This window comes from Bos indicus, chromosome 11, assembly GCF_029378745.1.
Source record: "Bos indicus isolate NIAB-ARS_2022 breed Sahiwal x Tharparkar chromosome 11, NIAB-ARS_B.indTharparkar_mat_pri_1.0, whole genome shotgun sequence".
Classification (NCBI taxonomy): Eukaryota; Metazoa; Chordata; class Mammalia; order Artiodactyla; family Bovidae; genus Bos; species Bos indicus.
In genome coordinates this window covers 100,301,355-100,326,853 of record NC_091770.1, presented here as the reverse complement: position 1 = coordinate 100,326,853, position 25,499 = coordinate 100,301,355, and the positions used below count along the sequence as shown (strand labels likewise).

General features: G+C 48.3%; 1 protein-coding gene across 2 annotated transcripts in view; it reads right to left on the bottom strand.

Annotated features, from left to right (window-relative positions):
• HMCN2 (hemicentin 2) overlaps window positions 1–25,499 on the bottom strand; it is a 176,878-nt gene that overhangs the window by 146,983 nt on the left and 4,396 nt on the right. For both annotated transcript variants that reach the window (XM_070799427.1, XM_019971022.2), the window contains exons 2-4: window positions 6,380–6,450; window positions 4,602–4,760; window positions 3,649–3,771 (exon numbers count right to left, since the gene is read on the bottom strand). In XM_070799427.1, coding sequence (XP_070655528.1) covers window positions 3,649–3,771; window positions 4,602–4,760; window positions 6,380–6,450 — 353 coding nt within the window. The remainder of the gene's footprint in view (window positions 1–3,648; window positions 3,772–4,601; window positions 4,761–6,379; window positions 6,451–25,499) is intronic.

Sequence of the window (25,499 nt, the reverse complement as noted above, 5' to 3'; positions counted from 1 at the left end):
AGAAATGAGGACAAGGTTATTCGTCCATGCGGGGGTGGACGGGACATAGCAGCCAAGGCTAGAAAGGCGGACAGAAGCTGGCCAAGTGAGGCAGCTCCCCCACAGCAAAGCAACAGCTCTGTGACCGATGTCCCCTTCCCCCGGGGCCGGGCCTTGTCAGGGGTCAGGAGGAAATCATGACCGAGCAAAGCTGGCAGGAGGTGGTGGCAGCACCATTTGGCAATTACCCAGACGCGTCCCACACTCGCTACTGTGTTGCAACTGTCATGACAAGCTCTTTCTAGGATGTTTTGATGGAGAGAAGATGCCCAAGAGTTCAGGCTACTGAACCACGCAATGGAGAGAGGGCTGAGGTGGGCCAGAAGGCCAGCGACCCCATCAGGAGGCGGCCCACCCACAAGGGCTGCCCTGTAACACATCGCCACTCCGGAGCTGGGGGTGCAGACCCTCTGGCCCACAGCAAGGTCAGACCCCCGCAGGCCCAGGCCTGGGGGCAAAGCCTGCTGGACCTGGCAGTGGCTCCGGGGCTCAGAGAGGAATCTAGGGACACTCCTGAGCAGAGAGGCTTCATCAAGCAGGCTTAATGTTTATTTGCAAAGGTAATGACTTCCAGATGTCAGCAGGACCAGGGGGCCTGGGAGCCAGCAATGTGCTGGGGCTTGTCTCTCTGTCGCTGATGGGGAAGGAATGAGAGAATCTGGCGCTGCTACCCCAGCCAGATGGTTGCTGCTCAGCCCTTTACGGCAGATAAATCACCACCACCACCCCCCAACCAAGGCTCCCCCTGGACATCTGACAGCCAGAGAGGCTGAGGAAGCTGGGGCAGTGAGGCAGGGGCCAACGGGGCGGGGCGGGGGGGGTCACTGAATGGACCTCAAGAGCCAAGGATCAGAAAATTGAGGGCCTCTGCCAACTGGACATCACGGGGCACTGTCCCCAGACTCTACTTTCCTGAGAATCTTATCTCAAGAGAGCTCTTAATCTTGAGAGGGGCTCCCTGGACCCCTGGGAGTGTGTATTCTGCACTCGCTATCGAAGCACGGGGCTGGAGATCCCGTGGCCATCACTAACTCTCACTCAGGGCTCCCTCCGAAGTGTGGGTCTTCCTCCCACCCTTGCCACCATCTCTCCAGGCAAGGGCCCTCATGACCCAACTGTGAACATGAGGAAACGGAGGCCCAGAGAGGTTAAGTGCCATGCTCAAGGTCACGCAGCAGACAAGTGGCAGAGCTAGGGTGGGGTCTGAAGCCAGATGTGACCCGGGGAAGGATCCAGGACAGGGTCACCTTCAGGACCTGTGTCTCCTCACCTGTTAATTCCACCTTCCCCCCTTCCCACTGTCTGAGGGATCAGTTCACCTTTCCCCTGGTTAATGCCCACCCCCACTGGCCATCGAAGGATGGCCAAAGCTCCAAAAGACGCCTGCCAGGGGGGAAAGGATCTTCACCTTTCTCTCGTCACTCCAGAATCTCAAAGGCAGAGGAAGTTAAATGCCTGAAAGCGTGAGATCTAAGCTTGATGGATGATCTCTCGGCGCCCCACACCTAAAGCTGCCCTGGCATGAAGTGGGTGCTCAATAAACAAAGAGACGAGTGAGTGCAAAATGTGCCACTCCTGGCACACTGGACATGCTCTGAAAAGGTCAAAGGACAAACAGGCAGGGTCTGGGCACTGTGGGAGCTTCTAGCCAAGCAAAGGCACCGTTCCCTCTCTCCTGGGGGTGGAGGTTGGTGGTGACCATTGCCAAATGTCTGGGGACATCTGGAAGGGGCCAGGTACAAGGCAAGAAGCTGACAAATGATGGCGCTCTTTCCAGGGAGGGGAGGGACCCAGGCCCCTACCCAGGAGCAACCAGTCCTGGCCATTGGAGATCCCAGTACATCAGACATGTGCTGCCCAGCCAGGCTCCCACAGCAGAAGGCTGGCACCAAGGCCAGGAGCCAGGGGCTCGCCCCAGGTTCCATGCCCTGAGTGAGAGACTTGGAGAGTTCAGCCCCACACCTGAGCAAGCCGTCCTCCACCAACTCATCTGCTGCCTGGAGTCTGACTTGCCACTGGCAGGAACCCAGTTCCCGAGCAACTGCCCAGATAAGATGCACCCCCAAAACAAGGACCAAGCCATCACTCCACTCTGAAACGCTTCCCACCTTCACTTGGGCGGCTTGGTGCCAGAGCAGACTGACATGCCAAAAGAAATAAATCCTGGCGTGTCGCAAAGAACCATAAACGCCATCTGTCAACAGGGAGCGAAGGCGCTAACCTAAACACGGCCCTGGAGACGTAAATACACGACACATGCACTGGCTGGAAGCCGCGCCGCGGCAGCCTCAGAGACGCTGTTCCTCCCATTCTCCTCTTCCTCCAGCCCGAGGGACCCCACGTCATCGACTCACCAGGTGTCTGTGTCCATCCACTGACCAAGCACCTGCTCCATGCTGGAGGCTGCGCCAGGTGCTGGGGACACAGTCGTAAATGGGACCTTAAGGGCCCTGCCCTCGGGGATCTCACAGCCTAACGGCATTAAATAATCCCACAGTTGTAAAATTATGATTCTATAAAGCCCCCCAGGGAGCTTTGAGGGGGTATTAAAGGAGAATTAATCTTGACAAAAATCAAGGAAGGCGTGATTCCGCTCAGACTGGAAAGATGAGGAGCCTGGGGAGGAGGAGCTGGAAAAACAAACCGCACAAGCGAAGGCCCTGAGGTAGAAAAGACACAGGGCATTGAAAGAGCAGAGAGGCAGCAGCAGGCAAGGGGGAGAATGAAGGCGGTGGGCTGGGAGAGGCAGAACTCAGACCAGCGTCGGGACCCTCCCTGGGAGATACCGGGGAGGGACCTATTGGTCTGATTTGTCTTAGAGGATCTGGTGGGATGTAGGAGCTGGCTCACACAGGCTCAAGATGGCAGATTGCAAGCATCACTTCCCATACTCTATGGCTTTAGGACAGCAGCTTGAAACCAGCCCAAGTAGGAGCATTTACCCCAGGGAAATGAGCATTCTTGTTCCTTCCAGAGAGAGATGGTCATGAAACATTTACCAGCATGCCACTGGAAGGATGCCTCTAGCTCCTAGGGAGGAATGGACGTGCGGGGCAGCGGGAGAGATGGGAGAGATATGAGCAACTGATGGAGCCTGGAAGGGAGGAGGGGCACCTGCTCCAAGACCGAGACCAGAACACAAACACCTGGTCAGCTGGGCCATCGGCGGCCCTGCATGTCGGGCCGCAGTGTCAAGCAAGCCCCTCCCTGCCAAGTCCCCAAGCATGGCTTGCTGTCCCAGCAACACTGCCTGAATCTGACGGCCCTGGTGATCCTCCAGCTACCCCTGGGCTCCTCGACTCTGGGGAGAAGCTCCCCTTAACATCCCTACTCTGCCGAGCTTTGCTAGATCCATCCTGCTAGCCTGGACTTGCTGGGGATCCCGAGTTTAAAACCCAGGCTATTCCTTCAGGCCCCAGGCTTTTTTACTGGCAAAACTAAGGAACCTGCAGCACCTACTTTGGGGGTGATTGAGAGGGTTCTACAAGACGGTGTCAAAAAGCCCTGAGCACCAGGCCTCCTGCTGTGAGGCGAGCACTCAGCACTGGTCCTGGAAGCCAGCCGATGGACAGAGCCGCCCAGGGATGCAGCATGTCAGGGCAGACTCACCTCGGTCACCTGCTGCTTGTCCAGGTGGAACACCTGCCCGGAGCTGGTGGCAGCGATCTCCTCGTAGGCCAGGTAGCCAGGGTGGGTGCGGTCACCACAGTCCCCTGTCAGCACAAAGACCACCTAGAAGACAGACGGGCAGCCTGGCTCACGGCGTCCTCAGCCCCTTCAGGTATGAATGGAGTGGGGAGGGGGAGGCCAGACCAGGAGGGAGTGACCCGGAGGAAGCCCTGTCATCTCTCTGGGCTCGGGTGATACACCTGTGAAATGGGAATGATGAGAGTTCCCGCCCCGTGGGGGTCAGGACCGATGCAGGTCACGTGTCTGTCACAGGGCCAGGAAAACAGTAGAAGCCATTATGAAATCTACAAGGGAAGGAGTGAAATTGACTCTGCTCCAAGTGGCCCCCGGATGCCGCAGAGCTAGAAGAACCGTGGAGAACCCACATTTCTTCTAGATGAGAAGACAGAGGAGTTCTCCCGTCTAGAGAGGAGTCCCAGCTCTTGAGGTCTTCCCCAGGGATTCCTCCCTGCAACCCCCACTCCCTCACACCGCCTCCCCCACCACTCGCTGTGACAGCCAGGAGCCAAAGCCCCAACTCATCTTCCAGACCCTGAGACAATGGGTGAAGAATGACATGACGGGGAGCAGAGGCGACGCCAGGAGGAAGATGGATTGCCCAGCCTCCGACGGGGCGTGAAGAGAGCGGAGGAGTGGTGTGGTCTGTATCAAAAGCGGGCCCCCCCAGGGAGGCGTGGGCCTGGAGGGCGAGGCCAGAGCCTGAGAACACACTTGGACTTCGCAGCCCAGCTCCACCAGTGGGCTGGCCGGTGCAGCTGGCCGGCACTGGAACCCAAGCTGTGCAGGAGAAGCCCCAGTTCCACTCTCCCAGCGGGGGCTTGGGGCTGCCCTTGGAGACCCCAGCAGCCCCCGAGCCCCTGCCGGTAGCTCACCTGTGGCTGTTTAAGCTGCAGGAGCCTCAGCACCTCGTCCTTTTTGTGGTAGTCCTTGGCGCGGGCGTCCGAGAAGACGTAGATGAAGGAGCCGGGGTTGGCCACCTCCACGGCAGCCTTGATGGCCCCCAAGCTCATCTCTGGGCAGTCCCCGCCTCCCTGCAGGACAGGGCAGGTCAGCAGCTGCTGCCCACCTCCTCCACATGGGGCCCACCCTGGGAGGTGGGAGGGGGGCATCCCCTTCAGTGGCTTCTGTCCCGCCTGTCCAGGGGTCAGGCCTGGCCCGAGCCACTCGCTTCCCTGAGACACACCTGCGCCATCTATCTTTCATTCATTCACTCATTCATTCCTTCATTCACTCACTCATGCCCAAGGGACATGGTCCCTCCCTCCCATGGAGTCTGGCTGGGAGGCAGACTTTACATTAATAAACATGACACAGTTATTTAATTACCATGGTGATGAGTGCTACAAGTTGGGGGAGAAGGATGGAGCCACGGAAGCATCTAACAGGTACGCCAAAGAAGGCATGAGTGAGCCAAGGTTTGGAGGCCAGAGGGGTAGAGGGGTCTCCAGGGAAGGAGAGGGGAGGGGTGGGCAGAGGAGAACATTCAAAGCCGCCTTGTCAAGCCTTCTCTTTAACCTGCCCTGGTGCATGCCTGCATGCTCAGTCACTCAGTCATGTCCAACTCTTTGCAACTCCATGGACTGTAACCCGCCAGGCTTCTCTGTCCATGGGATTTCCCAGGCAAGAATACTGGATTGGATTGCCATTTCCTTCTCCAAGGGATCTTCCTGACCCAGGGATCAGACCCAGGGATTGAACCCAAGTCTCTTAATTGATGGGTTCTTTATCACTGAGCCGAGAAGTGATATCACTTGGAAAAGCAAACACACCTTGGAGTCAATCTCAAAAAAGCACACGGCCCTCCCTCCCCGCTCACCAGCCAGGGGCTTTCTGCCTCCCCGGGTTTGCACACCCAGCACCAGAATCAGGATGTGCACAGGGTGACCTCAGTAAATGCTTCTCCCCTTGGTTCACTCATTCATTCTGTGTGCTGGGCCCTGGGGGACTTGGCAGTGAGCTAGACACATCAGAGAACACCCTGCGTTCAGGAAGCTGGCAGGGTTGAGAGAGGCTGAACCAGGGTGTTCAGTGTGGCCAAAAAACCCAGGTGGCATGGGATGTCTGACCCCGTCTTGGGCTGGGTTTGGGGGGATCTGAATTGACCTCTCTTGCACCTTTCCTGGGGCTTCCCAGGCAGTGCTAGTGGTAAAGAACTCACCTGCCAATGCAGGAGACATAAGAGACACAGGTTCGATCCCTGGGTCTGGAAGATGCCCTGGAGGAGGGCATGGCAACCCACTCCAGTATTCTTGCCTGGAGAATCCCATGGACAGGGGAGCCTGGTGGGCTACAGTCCATGGGGTCACAAAGAGTAGGACACAACTGAGTGACTTAGCACGCAAACATCTTCCCTTAGCTGTCACATACCTCCTCCCTCCACCCCTGCATCCATGCAGTCAATAATAAGACCTACTATGTGCCAGGCACAGGGACTCCTGTAGGTACTTGGTTCACTGAATAAAGGAAGAAACCCCAGGCAGTACGGAATCTCCAGGACCTCCAAGCTGAGGGGGAGTCCCAGGCAGAGTTGGGTGGAAGGTCATTATAGGAAGCACCATCTTGGCCCCGAGGTGTGGCAATAACCTGGGCCTCTGGCATGGACTGGGATGAAGGGCACAGGGGGCCAGCAGCCAGGGGCAGGGCAGCCCACCTGCACGTAGAGTTCTCTCAGCTCCCTCTGAAACACCGCTGGGTCCGATGTGAGGGTCACCGGGCCAATATCTGTAGGGAAGACAGAGAGGACCAGATGGGCTTGACCCCCAGATGCACAACCTCCGTGGACTGGGCAGGAACTGAGAGGAACCGAGGCCTGGACCTCAGAGATCCCCACAGAGTGGGGAGGGGTGAGGGAGCAGCTGCCAGGATCAGATCTGGAAGAAAATATTCGCAAATGAAGCAATTGACAAGGGCTTCATCTCTGAAACACACACATAGTTCTTGCAGCTTAACATCAAAAAAGCAAACAACCCAATCAAAAAGTAGGCAGAAGACCTAGACAGACATCTCTCTAAAGAAGACGTAGGGATGGCTAAGAGGGTCAACAGGAAAAGATGCTCAACATCACTAATTATTAGAGAAATGCAAACCAAAATGACAGTGAGGTACCACCTCACATTGGTCAGGTTGGCCATCAACAAAAAGTCTACAAATCTACAAACAAAATCTACAACAACCAAAAAAAGACAACCAACGGTGGAGGGGGCATGGAGGAAAGGGAACGCTCCTACACTGTTGATGGGAATGTAAAGTGATACAGCCACTATGGAGAACAGTCTGGGTGTTTCTAAAAAACTGAAAGTAGGACTAACACATGACCCAGCAATCCCACTCCTGGGCAAACCCTTGGAAAAAAATAGAATTCCAAAAGATACATGCACCCCAGTGTTTATTGCAACACTATTTACAGAAGCCAGGACATGGAAGCAAGCTAAACGTCCATCAACAGAGGAATGGATAAAGAAGATGTGGTGCATATATATAATGGAATATCAGCCATAAAAAGAAATGAAATTGTGCCATTTGCAGAGACAGATTCCCTGGTAGCTCAGCAGTAAAGAATCCGCCTGCAATGCTGGAGACACGGGGAGACTCGGGTTCAGTCCCTGGGTTGGGAAGATCCCTGGGAGAAGGAAATGGCAACCCACTCCAGTATTCTTGCCAGGAGAATCCCATGGACAGAGGAGCCTGGTGGGCTACATCATATAGGGTTACAAAGAGTCAGACACAATTGAAGTGACTTAGCAGTCATGCAGGCAGAAACCAACATGACATTTTAAAACAACTATACTCTGATTAAAAATTAAAAAAAAAAAAGAATTGGACTCAAATATTCATAACAGCTGTATTCACAATAGCCCAGCACTGGAGACAAGCCAGCTGTTCATCAACTGGTGAATGAATAAACAAACTGCGGTACATTCATGTAATCAAATACCACTCAGCCAGAAAACAGAACAAGCTACCAATACAGGCAACCAGATGGATGAGTCTCACAGATACAGCACTGCACGAAAGAAGACAGCCACAGGAGAGTGCCTACTATATGGTTTCATTTATAGAAAGCTCTGGAACTGGCAGAATTAATCAAAGCTGAAATAAGCCAGATCAGGGCTTGTCTAGGGGATAGGGAGATCAAAAGAACTGTCGGGGAAGGCAGAAGTGTTCTATATTGTGATGGGAATGTGGGTTTCCCGGTTGTCAAAAGTGTAAAGCAAAGATTTGCAGTACTTCAATGGTTGTAAATTTTACCTCATTAAAAAAAAAAGAACCATAAAAAGTGACCGTTGTGGAGGGGTGGAGTGGAGTGGGGAAGGAGCTGCAGAGGAAACAAGAATGGCTGGTTTTCAGGGTATTTGGTGATGCTGGGGGATGGAGATATATCCATGTGTGTGTGCTTCATCGTGGCAGACTCTTCGTGGCCCCATGGACTGTAGCCCTCCAGGCTCCTCAGTCCATGGAATTTTCCAGGCAAGAATACTAGAGTGGGTTGCCATTTTCTTTTCCAGGGGATCTTCCCAACCCAGGGATCGAGCCCACATCTCCTGTGTCTCCTGCACTGAAGGTGGGTTCTTTACCGCTGAGCCACATGAGATACAGGGATTCATTACACTATTCTGCTTACTTTGTATATACTTGAAATTTTCCCTAATAAAGTCTTTTATTAAAGAGAAGTCGCTGAAAGCCACAGCTAACATGAGACAAGGCGACCAGTGCACAGAGAACAGAGACAGAATTCCAACTCAGCATGTGGACATGTGCATAGTGGGGGGTTTGCAAGGTGATCTGGACATCTGATTTCTTTAGGAAATAGTTCGTCTGAGTTCTTGGTGAATTCTAGTAACGGGCTACTTTTAGCTCAAGAATTCTAAATTCCAATCACTCCTGTACTTGGCAACTCGTCAACCGGCCTTAGTTCTTAGAAAACGAAGCACATGGAATCATCCGGTATTCATCCACAATTATCAAGGAAGAGTCTGGACACCAGCTTTTCTTCTGCAACCACAAGTCTGATCTCTGTATCTGGGAGTCTGTTGCTGTTTCATAGATATATGTTCATTTGTGTTGTATTTTAGATTCCACATGTAAGTGATTTCACATGGTATTTGTCTGACTTTCTTCACTTAGTATGACAATCTCTTAGGTCCGTCCATGTTGCTGCAAATGACATGACTTCATTCTTTTTATGGCTGGCTAAATATATATATATATTATTTGGCTGAATATGTATATTTGGCTGCATATATATATATTTATACCACACTTCTGCCCCATGGCCCCTGCCTCTCTGCTGTATATTTACTCACCGTGTCCAACACCTCCTTCTGCGTCTGCTCTGGTCTTTACCAAGTCTTCTCCTCCGCCTCCCTCCTTCTGAACTCTGCAGTGACTAATTCAGCCAAAACCTTGGCCTTTGACCTCAGACGGGCTTCTCTGCTAGCTCAGCGGGTAAAAAAATCGCCTGCAATGCAGGAGACCCCGGTTCGATTCATGGGTCGGGAAGATCCCCTGGAGAAGGGATAAGCTACCCACTCCAGTATTCTTGGGCTTCCCTTGTGGCTCAGCTGGTAAAGAATCTGCCTGCAATTTGGGAGACCGGGTTCCATCCCTGGGTTGGGAAGATTCCCCTGGAGAAGGGAAAGCCTACCCACTCCAGTGTTCTGGGCCTAGAGAATTCCATGGACTGTACAGCCCAGGGGGTCGCAAAGTCAGACATGACTGAGTGACTTTCACTTGACCTCAGACAGATCTGATTGGAATTTTGGCTCCACCCTTCTCCTACCATAGTGCTTCTCAGAGCTTACTACATGGTTCCAAGCCTCAGTTTCCCCATCTGTAAAACGAGGTGTTTCTCCTCGCTGAGAACCAAGATTGTGAGAATCCAGTGAAGCCAGGCAGGGAAGCACCATGCTTGGCTCAGAACCAAAAGCTCAGCAACTGGGAGTTGGCCCTGATGAGCTGAACATACGATTCTTTGATCTTCCTTTTCTTTTCTTTAAATTTTATTGATGTATAGTTGATTGACAATGTTGTGTTAATTTCTGCTGAACAGCAAAGTGACTCAGTTACACATATGTATTCTTTTTCATATTCTTTCCCATTATGGTTTATCAAGCACTTGGTGCGCTTAGTCGCTCAGTCGTGTCCGACTCTTTGCAACCCCATCAACTACAGCCTGCCAGGCTCCTCTGTCCATGGGGATTCTTCAGGCAAGCACACTGGAGTGGGTTACCATGCCTTCTTCTAGGGGATCTTCCCAACCTGGGGTTTATCATAGGATATTAAACACAGCTATCTGTGCTATACAGTAGGACCTTGTTGCTTATCCAGGGATTCTCCTGGTGGCTCAGACGGTAAAGAATCTGCCTGCAGTGCAGGAGATCCAGCTTCAATCCCTGGATTGGGAAGATCTCCTGGAGAAGGAAATGGCTATCCACTCCAGTATTCTTGCCTGGAGAATCCCATGGACAGAGGAGCTTAGCGGGCTACAGTCCATGGGGTCATAAAGAGCTGGACACAACTGAGCAACTAACACTTTCACTTTCATATATTCATTTAAAAATACATGACATTAACGATACTGACATTTCCTAAGCACTTATTATGTATCAGCCCATGTGCTGAGATGTTGCCTGTATATTATTAGCTCACTGAATCCTCCCTCACACCTGGCAAAGCCAACTCTTACCTACATATTACAGAGGAGAAATGAAAGCCCAGAGAAGCTAAGTAACTTGCCCAAAGACAGAAAACCAGTAAGCAACAGAACTAGAATGTTAATTTTGTCATTGGTGTTCAATCACTAAGTCATGTCCAACTCTTTGTGACGCCATGGACTGCAGCACACCAGGCTTCCCTGTCCTTCACTATCTCTAGGAGTTTGCTCAAATTCATGTCCATTGAGTCAGTGAGGCTGTCTAACCATCTCATCTTCTGTCGCCCCCTTATCCTTTAGCCTTCACTCTTTCCCAGCATCAAGGTCTTTTCCAATGAATTGACTGTTCCCATGAGGTTGCCAAAGTATTGGAGCTTCAGCTTCAGCATCAGTCCTTCCAGTGAATATTCAGAGTTGATTTCCTTCAGGATTGAATATTAGCTTGCTGCTGCTGCTGCTGCTAAGTCACTTCAGTCATGTCTGACTCTGTGCAACCCCATAGATGGCAGCCCACCAGACTCCCCTGTCCCTGGGATTCTCCAGGCAAGAACACTGGAGTGGGTTGCCATTTCCTTCTCCAATGCATGAAAGTGAAAAGTGAAAGTGAAGTCGCTCAGTTGTGTCCGACTCTTATCGACTCCATGAACTGCAGCCCACCAGGCTCCTCTGTCCATGGGATTTTCCAGGCAAGAGTGCTGGGGTGGGATGCCATTGCCTTCTCCAGAATATTTGCTTAGGCCTGTACAACTCCATAATCTGAGCTCTTGACAACTGCTTCCTATGGAAATGTACATAGAAATTCCTGACACGCAGAAAAAGAAGGGAATTCTACCAACCAGAAAGCATTACTCTTATTTTTACACGTAACTTTCAAAATGTTCACGCATATTTGTAAATCTTATACAAATGTGTACTACTTATAGCAGAAGTCTGTTTATGTATAAATAACATACTCTTTTTAACTTGATTCCTTTCAGTGAACAACATATTGTAAGCATCTCTCCAGAAAGTAAAATACACCCACCCTTCAAAATCATTTTTAATGGCTACAAACTATTTCCTTTGGACTTGGTAGACTTGCCCATGTTGTTATGTTTCCCATTTTCATAATGAACAACATTATTAAGAACATCTTTGTCTGCATCACATTTAAGTGGTAGTTCCATCGTTTCCTTGGAATACACTCCCATAAGCAGACTTGCTAGGCCAAAGGGAAGGGCGTTTGTAAAGACTCTGAATACAAATTCACTAACCCCATCACTGTCCTCCTTATCCCCAGACATTCCTGCCTCTGATCCATCTATTGTCAAGGCCAGAGGAGCCACCTTCATGGCCAGTTTTGCTCATATCATCCTTGTTCAGGAATCATTGGCAACTGCTCCTTGCCTGGAAACCAAGAGAAGCCTCTGCAGTGCCCAGTTCTTTTTTCAAAACCTGATATATATAGTCTTATTTTATTTGGCTGTACCAGGTCTTAGTTGCAGGACAGGATTTCAGTTGCTACATGGCTGTAGTTCCTCGACCAGGGATCAAACCTGGCCCCCTGCATTGGGAGCACCGAGTCTTAACCATTGGACCGCCAGGGAAGTCCTAGTGCCTGGTTCTGAATCTGGGAGGCCCTGCCCCCTCCATCACAATCTATCAGAGGGAATCTCTCAGGCTCCCTGACAGTTCCCAAGGCTGGATCAGTGCTAGGCTGATCACATTGCCTCCCATTCACAGCAACACGAGAAACAGGGTTATCGTAAGTGTGCTCCAGTTGGAAGGACTGCCCTTTCTTCTGCGGTCCATTATTTCCTTCTTGGGGAGCTAAGGGTCGCTCTTTCTTCCATGGAAGGATCAATTCAGTTCAGTCACTCAGTCGTGTCTGATTCTTTGCAACCCCATGAACTGTAGCACGCCAGGCTTCCCTGTCCATCACCAACTCCCGGAGTTTACTCAAACTCATGTCCATTGAGTCAGTGATGCCATCCAACCATCTCACCCTCTGTCGTTCCCTTCTCCTCCTGCCCTCAATCTTGTCCAGCACTGGGGTCTTTTCCGGTGAGTCAGTTCTTCACAATAGGTGGCCAAAGTACTGAAGTTTCTTGGAAGGATAATAGTAGTCAAAGGGAGTTGATCCTCTCCATGGTTCTACTTGTCAAGTTAAAATGTAGGTCATCAGCTTCCTCTGGGATTTCCCCTCATTTTTCTTTTTTTTTTTTCAGTTTTTTTTTTTTTTTAAAACAACTTTACTGGGTGGAGAAAACCAAAATGGGCAGCCCTGTAGTGGAAGTTGGGGAGAATGCCAGACCTACAGTCTAAAGTCTGACTTTCCATCAAGGCTGTTCTGAGATATTCTGTACTGAGAGGAAAGAAGATTCTTTGGGGAACTGCCCAATCCCAACTCCCCCACACCCCTCAGCAACATTCCCCAACAGGAACCACCTCATCTAACCTCTGGGTGTCTCAGCCAGGGATTGTATGGCAAACACAAGACACAGGAAATTTCAGGAGCCCTGGAGGACCCCCTGGGCTGGAGATCCCTGGAAAGGACTTTACAGACTCTGTGTTAGTTTTCTGTTATTGCCATAGCAAATGACTACAAACTCAGTGTCTTGAAACAGCACACATTCATTTCTGGAGGTCAGGAGTCCTAACATCAAGGTGCTGGCAGGGCTGTGTTCCTTCCTGAGCCTCTAGGGGAGAATCTGTTCCCTTGTCTTCTCCAGCTTTTGGAAGCTTCCTGCATTCCCTGGATCATGGTCTTTGCCCTCCATCTTCAAAGCCAGTAATGTAGCATCTTAAAATAGCTTCCTCTCCATCTGCTCTGTCATCACATCTCCTTCACTTATTCTGATTCTCCTGCCTCCCTCTTAGAAGGACCCTTGTGATTACAACGGGCCCGGCTACACAATCCAGGGTCATCTCCCCATCTCAGGGTTCCTAACTTAGCCACTTCTACAAAGTCCCTTTTGCCATGACAAGGAATAGATGTACAAGCTCTGTGGGTATCTAGGGGGCATTACCTGGCCTACCTCAACCTCCACCATCCTGTCTCCTTCAAGAATGGGCTTGGACCCCTATGTTCATAGCAGGACTATTCACAACGGCCAAGATACAGGAACAACCTAAATGCCCACTGATGGAGGAGTAGAGAAGGAAAATGTGGTCTATATACACAGTGGAATACTACTCAGCCATAAAGAAGAATGAAATCACACCATTTGCAGCAACATGGATGGACATACAGATGATCATACTAAGTGAAGTAAGTCAGAAAGAGAAAGACAAACACCATATATCACTCATGCGTAGAACCTACAATGTGACACAAGTGAGCTCACCTGTGAAACAGGAGCAGACTCACAGACACAGCACGGACTTGTGGGAGGGGAGGGCTGCAGGACAGAGCGCTGGATTGGAAGTTTGGGATCAGCAAATGCAAACTATTATACATAGGATGGATAAGCAACAGGTCTACCGTATGGCACAGGGAACGATATTCAATATCCTGTGATAAACCATAATGGAAAAGAATATATCATGTGTATAACTGAATTGCTTTGCTGTACAGCAGAACTTCACATCATAAAGCAACCATACTTCAATAAAATTAATTTTTTCAAAAGAAATGGGCTTGGGGAAAAATGATTTGACGACCAACCTATGTGCCAAACATAACAATGTTGAGGATGAAGAGATCTGAAGATCCCCAGCTTTAAAAAGACAGTGAAACTGAGGCCAGAGAGGGGAAAGGAGTCCTTCAAGGTCAGGTGGAAAGATCTGGCAGAAGAACTGATTGACTACATCATGCCAACAGTGATCCCTTCTCTTGTTCATCATTGTAGACCTCCTGCCAACTTTGGTGCCTGGCACATGGTGAGTGCTTAAGAAATACTGTCCAAATGAGTTCATGAATAATCTTTATTTACTCATAACAAATCCTGTTAGAGTATACTGTTTGAGCAGCCTCAAGTCAGGACTGAAGTTTCATTTATCTTTCTATCCTACGCCCAGCACAATGCCAGCCATACAGTCAACACTCAGCAATTATTTGCTGGATGTGAAGCCTGTCTGATCCCCAGGCCCTCCATCACAGTATGCCGCTCGCTGCCCACCATTCAGAGAAACAGATCCAAAACGAGGCAGGAAACCAAAGGTGGTTATTCAGGGCATGCAGGGGAGTTGGCCGTATTAAGGGAGAGCTGGCCAGATGGACAAAAGTGTGTATCATTCCTCTTGAGGTAGAGGACAGGGCATTTTAAAAGCTCTGCCCCAAGTTCTGAACAAAGAAGGCCCTCAGGGGAGAGCACACTTGCATACACAGACACACTGATGCACAAAACTAGTCTGATTTCCTCCTTGCACTGAACAGATAATCCCCAAGCCACCTCCACGCTCTGACTGTTACTAACCAGTCCCATCATTCCAGGGCTGGACCAGCTATCAAGATGCCCAGACAGGAATGGGGACATGAAGGTCTTCTTTCCACCTGTCCTCCTTGCTGTCTGATTGTCCTCCCGCCCACCCATCCATCTACAGCTCCAGGCTGTGAGACAGAGATGGATGCCTTCTTGTCTTTCTTTGATGCTGGTCCACGGCTTTATTTTTCATTCCTGACACTTGCCGCAACATCATCACTCACCATCCCTAAGCTTCCAGGACACGGTGCTTTCAGCAGGGTGGTCATTTCAAGACCTGCCTTTCAGCAGGATAGAGTGAGGTACGAGGACAGGGCAGGATACCTGGCATGTCTCCATGTGAGTTTGCCCACTGGGAGGGCTTGCTTAAGCCTCTGTCCATCTCCTTCCCTCACGTGGTCCAGGCAGGGTTGGCTCTGGATAAAAAGCCCTTCCTAGCATGATTTGATGTGGGTGATGGTGGTGGTGGTGCTACTGCTGCTGATGGTGATGATGGTGATGATGGTGATGATGGTGATGATGATGGTGGTGATGATGTTGATGATAACGCTGATGCTGATGACACTGATGATAATGCTAGTGGTGGTGGCGGCGGCGGAGGTAGAAGTGGGTGATGACCCTAGCAGCAGTTTCAATGCATTGAGCACTTATTATTTCAGAGTTTAGCTCAGTCCTATTAACAGTTCCCTGTTAGAATTGAGGATGCCAAGACCTTGGTGAAGGTCATACAACTTTTAAGTGGTAGTTAATATCTGTACTAGTTTCCTGAAAGTGTTAGTTGCTCAATTGTGTCTGACTCTTTGCAACCCTGTGGATTGTAGCCCACCAGGTTCCTCTGTCCATGGGATTCTCCAGGCAAGAATACTGGAGTGGGTTGCCATTCCCTTCCTCAGGGGATCTTCCCCATCCAGGGATTGAAGCCAGGTCTCCTGCATTGCAGGCAGATTCTTTACCATCTGAGCCACTGGGGCAGCCCCACTAGTTTCCTGGGGTTACTATTAATATAATAAAAGATCACAAACTTGGTGACTTTAAACAACAGAAGTGTATTCTCCCACATTCCTGGAGACTAGAAGTCCAACACCAAGGTGTCAGCAGCCATGCTTTCTCTGAAGGCTCTCGAGGAGACTCTGCCCCATGCCGTCTGCCTCTTCACCTCTTCTGGTCCCAGCAATCCTTGGTGCTCCCTGACTTGCAGACACAGCATCACTCCAATCCTGCCTCCATTGTTGCAGGGCCGCCTCCCAGTGCCTCTTCTCTCCTTATAAGGACACCAGTCACATTGGATTAAGGGCTCACCCTACTACTGCATGACTTCATCTTGACTAATTACATCTTCAATTACCCTGTTTCCAAAAAAGGTCACATTTTGAGGTTCTAGGAAGGACAAGAATTCTGTGAGGACCATGTTCCATCTAGAATGATGTCCCAATCCACATAATTGGCTCCAAAGCCACCTAATTGGCTACACTGTCTCCTAGAATTATGGTGACGATGATGATAAGGAGAGCTACCATTGTTTTGATATTTATTAAGCCCTGGGATTTCTTTGGAAGGAATGATGCTAAAGCTGAAACTCCAGTACTTTGGCCACCTCATGCGAAGAGTTGACTCATTGGAAAAGACTCTGACGCTGGGAGGGATTGGGGGCAGGAGGAGAAGGGGATGACAGAGTATGAGATGGCTGGATGGCATCACCGACTCGATGGACGTTGAGTTTGAGTGAACTCCGGGAGTTGGTGATGGACAGGGCGGCCTGGCATGCTGCGATTCATGGGGTCGCAAAGAGTCGGACACGACTGAGCAACTGAACTGAACTGATTCTGTTCTAGGCACTTAATATACATTTGCAGGAAAAAAAAACATATAGCAAGCTATAGCCTCCTATTTATTATCTCTCTTTTATAGATGAGAACTCAAGGGCTAGGAAGAGAAAGCAAACTTCCAAAGATCTTACAATGAGGAAGTTGCAGAGATGGGATTCAAACCTGGGCCTGCCCAACCCCAGATCCAATCTCTCAACCACGCATGAAGCTGCAGACATTTGACACTTGTTCCCCAGCCCCTCATTCCTGTTCCTGGAGGGGAAGGGAGGTTCGTGACTGAAGGTGGGCACTTGCCAAAAAGCTGGGCAGATGTGGCGTGCAGTCTCTCTGAGCAGGGCTCGCCGGCCCCAGAGATGATTAAACCCATGACCTTGGCTCTCCTGGTGCTGTCCTGAAGCATGCAAGTCCTAGAAGCCTGGCCCGGAACCATCTCTCCATAGGGAAGTTTTTTCCACTCGACAAGAGGAGGGTGTGGAGCCTCTGGGACATGAGGATCACACACAAGAAGAATCACCCAGCCCTTCACGTGGGTGATGGATGGTCCAGCCCCTCACCCACTGTGTGCGTCCCAGTGGTCAAGGCCACAGTCAGGCACCAGAGGTCCAATCTCACAAAGATCTCACATCCAGGACTCTTCCCCGAGTCTAGAATAATGTCTAGAATTCCATCTAGAATAGTGTCCCAATCCACATAATTGGCTCCAAAGTCACATAATTGGCTCCAAAGCCACATATTGGCTATACTGAATCCCAGAATGAAGGTGACGATGATGATAAAGACAGCTATCATTGTTTTGATATTTATTAAGCATCCGATTCTGTCCTAGGCACTTTATATACATTTGCTCAGAAAAAAAATCATATTGCAAACTATAGCCTCCTATTTATTATCTCTGTTTTATAGATGAGAATTCTAGGGCTTAGGTGGGTAAAGCAAACTGCCCAAGGTCTTACAACGAGGAAGCTGCAGAGATGCTTCCCACCTCCTCGAAAGCAGCACTTAGATCCTGGGGTCACTCTGGATGTGCACATGGCCCCTCCTCCAGCTTCAGGGGCCCCATGCAGGGTCCCACTATCTGCCACCACGGTGGGCAAATTGTGTCCTCTCTCCGGAACTCAGTCCTTCCATGTCTAAAAGGCAGAGAAAAGGAAGTCTGGCCTGCTAGGACTATAACAGTTCCTGAGCCCAGGGTTAGGAACTCCCTTGAATGGACTCCCTTGAAGACACCGCTGAAGGCAGACAAGGCGGGGCAGGAAGCAACTGTGGTTCTATCCAAAGAGCTAAAGTAGCCCCAGAACCTCAGAACCTTCCTGGGCTTCCTCCTTGGCATCCAGGAGTCTAGAATCCGTGTCTCCTGAGAGTCTCCTGGGGCCCTGATCACATGATGGGTTCAGGCTCTGCCTTGAGCGTCCACATCTGCCAGTCCCCCCGTCTCCAGGGAGATGTTCAGATCGACACTCCCGCCAGCCTCAGAGCCATCATTTGTTCTATTCCCTTTGCCCACGGTGCTACCCCTGGTCCTATGTGGACCCCCTCCCCTCCCCACCACCTACACCCGGGGCTTCCCTGGTGGCTCAGTTGGTAAAGAATCTGCCTGCAAGGCAGGAGACCCAGGTTTGACCTCTGGGTCGGGAAGATCCCCTGGAGAAGGAAATGACAACCCACTTCAGTATTCTTGCCTGGGAAATCCCATGGACAGAGGAGCCTGGTGGGCTATAGTCCTTGAGGTCACAAAGAGCCAGACACGACTTGGTGATTAAACCACCACCACCGCCCCCACACCCAGCCCTTCCCCATCTCAACTCAAAGGTCACTTCTGTCTCCCCACCTCTCAGAGCAGCCCAGGCCTCTTTGTTACAGGGACTACCCAGTGGTTAATAGACCTGGGCCCTTCTCTGGGGGCCTGGCGGGATTGACTGAAGGTGCCACAGCCCAAACTGGCATCCTGCCTGGCCCATCCTTCCCGGGGAATCCCCTGGGAATCACATAGGAGCCAGTGAATTGTGAGTCTGTCAGGGATCCCTGGGGACCGGGTGGACCAAATGTACTCAGCCACCCCAGGCCTGCCGAGCAGGCAGCCTCCCCACTCTCAGACTCACCACGTCCCCATTCTCCTGCTCCTCCTCCCGGAGGCATGCCCAGCCCGCTCCTCTCCCCACACCCCTGCCCTGCACAGTCATGCTGGAAAGCTCAGGCAGGGACACGGCACTTTGATGAGGCGCCCTCAGTGACAGGGACAAGCCTGTCCAAGGAGAGATGCACTGGGGGGGCAGGTCAGAGGGCTGGATTTTCTGCTCAGGGCAAAGACTGATTTATCTACTTCATGATGAGAAGTTTGTCAATAGCAGTGTCACTCCAGGGTGACAGTATATACCGGTACACACACACACACACACACTCATATACACACACACACATTAGAGCATGTGGCAAGAAGCCAAGTCACCCCACCTCATGGGCAATTCTGCCTACTGAACACGTTCACTTTGCCTGCCTGCATCCTGGCTCCTGCCCTGGTGGCTCAGTAAAGAATCCATCCGCCAGTGCAGGAGACACAGGTTTGATCCCTGGGTCGGAAAGATCCCCTGGAAAAAGAATTGGCAACCCACTCCAGTATTCTTGCCTGGGAAATCCCATGGACAGAGAGGAGCCTGGTGGGCTATAGTCCAGGGGATTGCAAAAGAGTCAGACACGACTGAGCGACTAAACAACGACAAGAATCCTGGCTGCTGACCAGCTAAAACCACCTCTTCCCTGCGGAAGGCTGGCAGGACACCTGGCGACCCAGAGAAGATGCTCAAACTCACCCTCAATCAGGCGTATGCAAATTAAAACAGGTCAGCACTTCTCACCTACTGAATTAGCAAAAGCAGGAAGAGTAATGTCCCTGGATGCCAACAAGGTTGGGAAAAGCAGTGTCATACTCTCTAGTAAGAGGGCAAGATGGTACAGCGCTTTTGGAGGACAGTTCGCTGATCTCTATTAAAGTTAAAAATGCTCACATGCTTTAACAATGGCAATTGCAGTTCTGAGAACCTATCCAATAGCTACGCTTTTGCAAATGTGTGTGTGTGTTGTAAAGAAACTCAAAGCAACCTATTTTCCACAATATGAGAATGGCTGGATAAGTCAAGAGAAGATACATGAAAATCTCTCCATGTGGACATGGTGGGGGGAGGAGGGGGGGAATGAACTGGGACTGACATATGCTCACTGCCATGTATAAAACAGAGGCAGTGGGGACCTCCTGTATAGAGCAAGGGGCTCAGCTTGGTGCCCTGTGGTGACCTGGAGGTGTGGGATCAGGGAATGGGTGTGGGAGGGAGGTGTAAGAGGGAGAGGATATATGTATATTTATAGCTTATTCACTTCATTGTGCAGCGGAAGCTAACACAGCATGTAAAGCACCTATACCCCAATTTTTAAATAATTAATTATTAATTTAAAAAATTAAGATCCTTCCTGTAACACCTTCTGTAGTCATGAAAACAATGAGGTGGATTGGTATTTCCTAACATGAAAAGATACCCATGATATATCATGTCAGGCAGAAAAGCAGGTTGCAAAACAGTATGCATAATATCATCCTATTTTTATGTAATAAAAAAATGAAGTGTACACATGTATGCAAGTGAACGACACACACGCAGAGAGTCTGGAAGCACACAAAATTAAAGTGTTTGCATTTCTTGAGAGTAGTGTTATTAGAACATTTAACAAGCATGTGTTAAATTTGTAATTTTTTGAGGAAACAATAAGTTTAGTTGTTTACTGAAAGAGCTAAGCCTTGATGCCAAAATTTGACAAAGAGCACAAAGAAATATCACTTACTGATCACACATATTGAAATGAGCGGAGAAGCCCCAAACAAGACACTGGCAAATAGAATCCAGCTGTATACCAAAGAATAATCCCTGCTCAGTCATGGTGGATTATTAAGCAAGGAATGTGGAAATGGTTAAGAAGGAAAGAATCATATCAAGATGTCAACAGGCAAAAGATCTCACAAACATCTCAGCAAAGGCAGAAAGTCACTGGCTAATACTGAGCACCCACCCTCATTTGGCTTTTCTGGTTTGTTTGTCAGATTTCAGTTCAGTGCTCAGCTGTATCTGACTCTTTGCGACCCTTTGAATTGCAGCCCACCAGGCTCCTCCATCCATGGAATTTTTCAGGTAAGAATACCGGGGTGGTTGCCATTTCCTCCTCCAGGGGATCTTCCCAATCCAGGGATCAAACCCACATGTCCTGTGTCTCGTGCACTGCAGACAGATTCTTTACCCGCTGAGCCATTGGGTTTCATTTGTTTGGGGGGTGTTTTTTCCACCCTTGGTAAATTAAGGACGAGAGTATCTTCCTCCATCTGATGAAGAAAACTTCAAATCAAGAACCAACAAGAAAAAATACAATAAAGACAAGACCCAGTACTTAACACTGTTCTGAAAGCTCTAGCTGCTAAATACCACAAAACATTCCAAATGAGTGAAAAATTTGATTGGAAAAAAGGAAACAATATTATAATTTGGACAGGCTGTGGTTGTCAACCTAGACAACTCAAGACATTACTCCCTCAAAAAAAAATTAGAACTAGTCTTTTAAAAACCCTTTAGTAAGAAAGTTGGAAACAAAATAAATATATGAAAATAAATTGCTTTCCAACATACTAGCAATACTCATTTACAAAAAATGTAATGAAAAAAAGTCCTGGTCAAAATAGTCATACAAAACCCCGAATATTTACAGATGATCTTAAAAAGAATTGGGTGGAACTTATAAGGGAAAAAGACTACAAGTTTTCAATAAAGGAAATAAATATGCAAAAAAAAAAAAAAAAGGAAGAGGTCTCCAACATGGTGGTGCAGAGGTGAAGAATCCACCTGCCAGTGAAGGAGACACAAGAGTCTGGGCTTAATCCCTGGGTGGGGAAGATCCCCTGGAGAAGGAAATAGCCATCCGCTCCAGCATTCTTGCCTGGGAAATCCCATGGACAGAGGAGCCTGGAGGGCTGCAGTCCATGGGGTCACAAGGAGTCAGACTCGACTGAGCAACCTAACACAGCATACACACAGCACTCCTACATGGAAAAAATTAAATTTTTTTAATGATAATTCTTCCCCAAATCAAAATTTAACACAATTCTGAGCAAAATCACAGCAGGAAATGTTGGGGGGAAGTTGATTAAGTTTTTCTACTTTTCATCTGAAAAGAATCATGTTCAAGAATATTTTTAAAATGAAGATGAATAAAAAAGAACATGAAGAAGGTCCCGGGCCAAGTGACTCTGGAAATGAGTTGCATCTACAAGACAAAAGGCAAAAGAACGGTACTCTCGTTAATAAAGTTGTTTTCCATGGGGTGCAAGTTAGCTATGCGAAAACCACCACAAATGTGCACTGACACTGAACAGCTATGTCAGTGACAGTGGGTGGTGGATGAAGACAGCCGGGGTAGTCACTGTCGGCGTGGGAGGTTATAGATAAGCAGGAGTAGATTAGCGGGATCCACGTGGTAATGAAAGAGAGTTGGAGGCTGCAGAACGAACGCGTTCAGCTTAATCTAGATACAAACGGTAAATACAGAAATAGATATAGGTACATACACAAGTTACGTATACAACATGTATCTCCTGCTCTGTCAGCTGAAGAAACAGAAGCAGTGACAACCCAGTAGCAACAAGCACACCTCGCACTCAGAGAAGTGAGAGGTGTGTGTTCAGTCGTGTCCAGCTGTTTGTGACCCCGTGGACTGCAGCCTGCCGGGCTCCTCCGCCCATGGAATTCTCCAGGCAAGAACACTGGAGTGGGTTACCATTTTCTACTCCAGGGAATTTTCCCAACCCAGGGATTAAACCTACATCTCCTGTGTCTCCTGCACTGGCAGGCGAATTCTTTACCACTGTGCCACCTGGGAAGGACCTGGGTGCTGGTGTCTAATGCTGGCATCGAAACCATCTTTTAATAAACAGAACCAGGGTTCCTTGGAGAAACTGCTAATTCTACAACTAGGACAGGAAATACGTGAGTCTGGAATAGCTTGTAGAGCCAGAAAGTAAGAAAGTGCTTTAAAAACTAGCTCCCAACAGTAAGTGTATGTCAACGGTACAGAGGCCAAATGAAAGTGCTTCCAATGATTAAAGTTGGAAAAACTTGAGCAACAAAATAAACCCAGCAGTATTGGATTACAACCCAAAGAATAACACGATGAGTCCATACTGATACATACAAATGATCGAATAAGCAAATAAATGGAGAGGAGTCAACTCTCTCATGCAGAAGATTTCCAAACAGTTTTTGTAAATACTCCACATTCACGGAGGTGGATCACATCTCCCTACTTCTTAAGTGTGGGCTGCATGTAGTGACTTTCTTCCAAAGAGGATAGAACAGAAAGGGAGAAAGAAAAGAGTAAGCTTCCATGAAGACAATCGACAACCTCGGCCAGGTGATCAAGGTCCGCGTCAACAGTGATAAGTCACACTGATGGCATGTACCCTTGACATGATGGGACGAGAACAGCCTTGTTCCTCTGTGATCTTCCTCCCATTACCCACTCTAACTGGAGACAAACACCCGGCAGATTACGACGGAGGGACAAAACATCTGGGCAATACGAAACAAAACTGTCAAGGTCATCAAAAACAAAGGTTGAAAAACACCACAACCAAAGAAGCCTAAGGGACATGGCAGGGACATGTAACACAGGATCCTGGATGGGATCCTGAAACAGACGAGGGGAAATTTGAGGGAATCCGAATAAAGAATGGACTTTAGTTAATAATAATATTTCAATATTGGGTTGTTCCATTTAGTCGCTCAGTCATGTCCAACTCTTTGTGACTCCATGGACTGCAGCATGCCAGGCTTCCCTGTCCGTCACCAACTCCCAGAGGTCACTCAAACTCATGTCCATTGAGTCAGTAATGCCATCCAAGCATCTCATCCTCTGTCCTCCCCGTCTCCTCCTGCCTTCAGTTTTTCCCAGCGTCAGTTGAGATAAATGCACCATTATATGGAAGATGGTCATAATAGAGACAACTGGATGTTGGGTATATGGGAACCGCTGTACTATCTCTGCAGTAATTCTGTAAATTTAAAACTGTTCTAAAATTTAAAGTTCACTAAAAATTTTAAACTGTCGGGACTTCCCTGGTGGGGAAGTCTGCACTTCCACTGCAGCGGTCACTGGTGTCATCCCTGGTCAGGGATCTAAGATCCTTCTGCACACTGTGGCAAAAAAGATAAAAATTAAAGTGGTCAGCTGTGAATGGATAAAGATGATACAGCATACATACACAAAGGAAACTTATTTGACCACAAGAAAGAAAGAAATCCTGCTGTTTGGGACAACTTGGATGGACCTTGAGGGCATTATGCTAAGTGAAATGAGTCAGATAGAGAAAGACAAATACTGTATGATCTCACTTATATATAGAATCTAAAAAAAAAAAAAAAACCACCAAAATTCATAGAAACAGAGAAAAATGGTGGTTTCCAGGAGTCAAGGAGTAGCAGAAATAAGGAGATGTTAGTCAAAGGGTACAAACTTCCAGTTATGAGATGAATAAGTTCTGAGAATTGAATGCAGAACATAGTAATTATCACTAATAATACTGTCTTATGTACTTGAATATTGCCAAGAAAGTAGATCACAAATGTTCTCACCACAAAAAAGAAATGGCAATTATGTGACAAGTTGGAAGCAGTAGCCAGTGCTATAGTGGTAATCATTTTGCAATATACAAATGTATCAAATCAATACACTGGGCATTTTAAACTAACACAATATTATGTGTCAATTGCATTTCAATAAGGCTGGGGGTAAATTTTTTTTAAAGAATAGGAGGAAGGATTTGCCCCATTATAACCCAAATAATGAATGCAGTGTGCCCCGGGATAAGAACTGTCATACGACAGGACAGAATGGAAAGATAAATTAATTGATATAAAGTGATTTTGGATAAAGACAGGATCCAAATGAATGAAACAGAAAGGAATGTCTGATACAATGTACCCTAACCATTATCCTGTTCTAGAAGAATCACATCAAGTTATTTTTAATACCATATGCTGATTTTTTTAAATCCCAGGTTTAAAAAAGTAAACATAAAGAGAAAAAAAGAGAACAAATGAAAAAACCTAGAACATGTACCTAACTGATTTTGTGATAAGAAAAAAAATATCTTTCTAAGAATGCAAGTGAAGAAATTTACAAAGGGAAAAAGTCACTAGATTTAGTACATAAACATTTAAAACTTCAGAACATTAAGAACCACAAATATTAGAAGGCAAACAATCAGGGAAAATGCTACAACATACAAAACCGTACAACAAAAAGCAATAATATCATCAATATAAAGTCCTCATACTGACTGATAATAAAACCACTAAAAATCTCAAGTGGAAAAATGAATACAGGAAACGACAATTTACAAAAGAAGAAATTCACACACACAAAAAAAATCTAGTGAACACTTGAGAACTTACTGAAACTCACTAGCAACTGAAATCAGTAGAGATCATTTTCCATCTTTAGAATTAGGGGTGGGGGCTAGATATTATTATCCTAATCCCTAGGGCTGGGGGATTCCCAGGTGGTGCTAGAGGTAAAGAATCTGCCTGTCAGTGGAGGAAATGCAAGAGACTTGGGTTCAATCTCTGGGTTTGGAAGAGCCCCTGGAATAAGAAATGGAAACCCACTCTAGTGTTCTTGCCTAGAAAATTTAAAGAACAGAGGAGCCTGGCAGACTATAGTCCATGGGGCCGAAAAGAGTCAGATGCGACTGAACACACACAAAAAAAACAAAAACACAATGCCCCTTTCCAGTTTACTAGCTGTTCAGGCTTCCCCAGTGGCTCAGCGGTAAAGAATCTGCTTGCCAATGCTGGAGAC